At 43.2% G+C, this 5,374-nt stretch overlaps 1 protein-coding gene across 1 annotated transcript in view; it reads left to right on the top strand.

Moving 5' to 3' along the window:
• Nucleotides 1-5,374, top strand: part of thbs3a (thrombospondin 3a) — a 23,397-nt gene that overhangs the window by 6,028 nt on the left and 11,995 nt on the right. Inside the window, exons 3-6 of the mRNA XM_005753128.2 lie at nucleotides 3,509-3,762; nucleotides 4,378-4,480; nucleotides 4,643-4,669; nucleotides 4,760-4,842. Coding sequence (XP_005753185.1) covers nucleotides 3,509-3,762; nucleotides 4,378-4,480; nucleotides 4,643-4,669; nucleotides 4,760-4,842 — 467 coding nt within the window. The remainder of the gene's footprint in view (nucleotides 1-3,508; nucleotides 3,763-4,377; nucleotides 4,481-4,642; nucleotides 4,670-4,759; nucleotides 4,843-5,374) is intronic.

The raw sequence follows: 5,374 nt of genomic DNA, 5'->3' as shown, positions 1-5,374 counted from the left end.
TTCCTCAGGAACGCCGCGGGACGTGACAAAACGTCGACATGTTACGCCTCGGGAGTGAGAACGCTCTGTCGTCATATAAAATTGAATCAAATGGAAAGCCTCTTTTTAAAACTTGTTTAATTACTTTTAAACTTTTAATTTTATGCATCAAGCAGAAAATAAATTATATTCAACAGTCTTTGACTTGAAGAAATTGTTTAACATTTAAACCTATTTCCTGCATATAAAATAAAATAATGTCATCATAACGCAGCTTGCTTATGGGAAAGTAACAGTAATCAAATTACTTTTTTTGCAATAGTAATCCCTTACATTACTTGTTACTTGAAAAAGTAATCGGATTACAGTAATGCATTACTGCCCATCGCTGGAGATCACACACAGACTTTAGACTGAGGTCTCAGCCTGTAAAGACGATCCCCCAACCGCCCCTCCCTGAGCCTGGTTCTGCTGGAGGTTTCTTCCTGTTAAAAGGGAGTTTTTCCTTCCCACTGTCGCCAAAGTGCTGCTCACAGGGGGTCATGTGATTGTTGGGTTTTCCCTGTATGTTATTGTAGGGTCTACCTTACAATATAAAGCGCCTTGAGGCGACTGTTGTGATCTGGCGCTGTCTGAATAAAATTGAATTGAATGTATTGGAATTTCTGGTTCTGCACAGGCCGCTCTCTCAGGTTTCAGTTTGTGACATCAGTCTCTTACACGCCCTCTTGTCTTTGCTATAGATGAAAATGTATATAACTTCAGGACTACGTCACCATCTACGTCCACTCGAGGTGCAGCGTCTCCTTCTTACCTGTCATAAAGGTTGAACAGCAGAAATTTCTCACAGATTGTCCACTGACAGTTAGACATGGAGGAAAAATCTGTTGTCAAAAAATCAAATATGAACCTATTGATACATTCTGATGTAGTTTTCCCACAAGTGGCAAATAAAATACATCAGCTGGTCCAGCAGCACATGGGCTGTAAAGATGCAGACGTTTCCACTGAGTGACACGTTTAACCTGCAGACTCCACGCACGTCTGCCACATCAAACACACAGCTGAGCCTGACAGACTGAAGATCTGTGGAAACTCTGAGTCCTGCAGAACTGAGACGGTGGCTGATTACAGAGCTGGTAATCACGCCGAGCTCAATGATGTTTAATGAAGCTGAAACTGAACACTGCGCTCTGATGGTTCAGCCTTGAATGACGTTCACGTGGCTCTGTGCTGGGCGGGTGCAGTCTGGTCTGATCAGCTGGTCTCCGCCGGGCCGGCACAGGAATCTGGTTCTGTTGTCGTTTTATAATCTTCTTCATCCTGATAATGACAGACTGCGAGTTCAGCTTGCAGCTGCTCTAACTACATGATTGCTGTAATCAGACTCCATGTTTCATAAACTACTCTGTGTTTGTGTTTTGGCTTAGGCCGACCTTTGACCTCGTGATTTAGCTGTCTCAAAATGCTTTAGTCTGAATATGATCCACACAAATTTTCCAGAGAGCCTCCTCGCCTTGAAATTAGGCCAATAATGGGACTATTTCCAGCAGCGGATGAATCTGCACTGGGTTCTCTGGTGACAGTAATTTATGTTGAACTGAGCGCAGCTCTGTGGGACAGAGAAATAAGATACAACTATAACTTTTATCTTTACGCCACCACAGTTATTTTATCCTGGTAGTTTTATTTTCTTGGTGCTTCTCATGTTTTTATTGGTCAGCAGAGCTCCTTCTTCCTGCTGCTGCGAGCTGCCAGCCATCCGCTCCTTCAGACTGTTTATTCTTTTTAATTTTTTCCGTTACGCTTCTTCCATTTTCTCATCCACGGAACCGTTGCCCTGATCGCCTACAAAACACTTTCAAACAAAAGCATTTAGAAATTAGAGCATGGGCAGTTCCTGTCTTTATGAGTAAGCTGTGGATGATTTCCTCCTGTTGACCCTCATAAATAACTTTCTTATTTGTATCTTAGTAACACTTTCTGTGTAGAAGACAGATAGGAGTTAAAGACTGGATTAATATTTGCTCAGTACTGCAGTCTAATATCGATGAGTTCTATTTTTCTTTCATCAACATCTCTCAGGTTTGTTCTCATCTGCAGAGCTGTCCTCTATAACCTCCTGAGACCCGAACTCTCCCACAGCAGCATTTTTTATTTCTCTTTGATATTTGGGCTGATTGGGACCTGATGAATGTAAAAACAAAGAATTACCAGATTTTTACCTTATTAAGAGCCACATATGAGGATATTCATTTAAAATATTTGATAGAACAGTAGCAGGATAATGTTCTTGTAAGTGGATATCAGGCCCTTGTAGAGCAAAATTGAGTTTTTTGGTCTAAATAACCCAAAATGTGATGTCCAGGAGGTTAAAGCCCATTTGTGTAACTATTTCTAAATCCCGTTAGAATTGCAGCCACATAAGCTAGCGCAATAATTAATTTTTTTGCATATGAAACCGGAGGAGCGTACTTAAGCAACACGCATTCAGCTTGTCTCAGGTCACAGTTTCCTTCCAGAAATGTCTTTTTTTTAAAATCGCATAAAAAGCGCTGGAAACAACAAAAACATTATAATCGAGAAACACGCTTTGCCGAGCCGATCAACGTCGGAATAAACGTCAGCGCAAGCTATCGCACGACCGCCCTCGCTTGCCAAAACCGGAAGTGATGTCATTTTTGCGGGAAACATAGTTTTTCCCTACGGGGCCTTTCGAAGGTTTGCTGGTGTTTGTGAGTCATGTTGGCCTGTCTGTGTCATTTTGTTGGAGGCTCAGGACTTAAACTGCACTGTTGTTGGAAATAGTTTATTTTGATGCTTGCAAAATGTTCACAAATTATTTATTTTCATTTTTCCTGCAGTTTATAAAAATTGGTGCATCTCAAAAATGTAAAGACACTCAAAATACATTTCCAGTGTTTGGAAAATATTTCATGCAACTAAATATAAACCTAGTTTATTGCACTTTGTTTTGTAATTTATGTAGTTACTATGGACTTATAATATAAACATATTATTAACATCTGGGATATAATGGCTGTATTGACATATAGCAACTTAAAATGCTGCCACAAATGGCACTACAGCAGGTAATATATTAAAATAAAATCTGGCCGACTTGGTTCTCTGACATGTGACAGAAAATGCCGCTTAAGACTAAACCTTCATGATACTTCTGTATCATTATTGTGTCTAATTATAGGTGTTGTTGCAATGACTTAATACTGCCACTGTTAGATCAAACTGCAAATTACAAGGTGGTCATCTATAATCTCTAACCAGCGGCTCTGCGTTATCTTAATATAAACCCTATAAAAACAGAGCTATGCTTTATATGTAAGTCTATAAAATACCTGAGAACAGTGCCGTGTTTGTGATCATGATGCATTTAAACCAAACGTCAAACTGTTCATTTTTTTCTCCTCTTCTTCTACTCCATCTATTTCTGCTCCAACTGCGACTTCTCTCTCCTCTCCTTTCTTTTACTATCTTTTGTTCTACCGTCCATGTTCTTCTGGTTCTTCAGTCCTGGTTCGTTACGTCAAAGCTGACGGGAAGGTCCACACCGTGAACATGCAGAACGCTAACCTGGCTGATGGACGGACTCACTCCATCATCCTGAGAGTCGGTGGCCTGCAGCGTAACAACATCAACATGGAGCTGTATGTTGACTGCCGACTGGCTGACTCCAGCCAGGGCCTGCCGCCGCTGGTTCCCCTGCCCAGAGAGGTGGAGATGGTGGAGATTAGACACGGGCAGAAGACTTACGCCCGACTCCAGGTTGGAGCAGCAGAAAATTAACGATCTGTTCAGTGATTAAGGAAATATTACGAGTGTTTTTGAAATAGAAGGATGTGTCAGGGGTAACTGCTGGTTGGACTAAACTGGATTTTTGAAGACACTGCTTCAGGCTGTGGAAATACAGATGAGACTTTTACTGTGAAGTAGAAGAACAGGGTTTAAATTACCTGACGAGCAGCCAGTTTGCTGAAAAAGCAGGAGGTAATTATTTGTGAAAGAGGGGGTGAAAAATGAGTCGCATAAACTCTGGATTAAAATCACTAAGTGGGGCAGGTAATATTAAAATCACTCCACCTCCCTCAGAGAAATAAATCCCATCTGAAAGGGCCTTTGTGCATGAGCCAGCACAGGGACGAGCACAGAGGAGAGTGAATAAAGCAGTGATGGGCAGCACCGCCAGTGGAACATTCGTCAGTGTCTGCACTTCACATGAGGAAAAAACCCAATTAAAGGGCGTGCTAATTACAGCCCTCTGCCAGTTTAACTGCGTCTGAGCTTCAACGTGAGAGTGAGGAACACATTTTGATAAATGAAGGGAACGGTTCCCTCACAGTTCTTGCTCTGTTCCACACTTTCTCTTCTTCTTTGTTTCAGGGGGCTTTGGTGTCCCTCATGATGGCTTTAGGGGGCAGCGTTGCTAAAGCTGGATCTCTGACTGACTGCCCGTTCCAAGGAGACTCGTCATCCTATAACTCAGGTCAGCTCACTGAGATCTCACTCAGTGTGGCTCTCTGCACTCAGACCTTCAGAGAGAGCTGGTTTCTCCTGCAGCTTTACACTCCAGCTGATCATTTTCTAACTGTAATCAATTATACCCTGTGTGATATTAATAAACAGTGATGAATTCTTTCTCTTCCAGTGAGCGGCGAGGTGAACTCCATCCTGGGTGAGATTTGCTTTTTTTTTATGCAAATAATCAAAACCAATAATCACATTTGAGCTGATTTCTGATCACTGACTATACGTCTCCTGTCAGGTGACCACACCAAGGCTCTGATTGGCCAGCTCATTATCTTTAATCAGATCCTGGGAGAGCTGCGACAGGACATCAGAGAACAGGTGAGGCAGACAGACAGGTGAGAAAAAGTCTTCTGTTGGTAGACTTTCATGTTTCAGGGAGTACGTCCGTCCATCCGTCCGTCCATCCATCCATCCATCCATCCATCCATCCATGCATCTATCTATCCATCCATCCATCCATCCATCCATCTGTCCGTCCGTCCGTCCGTCCGTCCATCCATCCATCCATCTGTCCATCCATCCATCTGTCCGTCCGTCCGTCTGTCCATCCATCCATCCAACCATCTGTCTGTCCATCCATCTGTCCATCCATCCATCCATCCATCCGTCCGTCCGTCCGTCCGTCCGTCCGTCCGTCCGTCCATCCATCCATCCAACCATCTGTCCATCCATCCATCTGTCCGTCCGTCCGTCTGTCCATCCATCCATCCATCCATCCATCCATCCATCCAACCATCTGTCTGTCCATCCATCCATCCATCCATCCATCTGTCCATCCATCCATCCATCCATCTGTCCGTCCGTCCGTCCGTCCGTCCGTCCGTCCATCCATCCATCCATCCATCCATCC

The sequence above is a fragment of the Pundamilia nyererei genome, unplaced genomic scaffold, assembly GCF_000239375.1.
Source record: "Pundamilia nyererei isolate P.nyererei 1_Seehausen unplaced genomic scaffold, PunNye1.0 scaffold00405, whole genome shotgun sequence".
NCBI classification, from domain to species: Eukaryota; Metazoa; Chordata; class Actinopteri; order Cichliformes; family Cichlidae; genus Pundamilia; species Pundamilia nyererei.
Note: the sequence above shows the minus strand (reverse complement) of the source record. Positions and strands in the feature narration are given on the sequence as shown.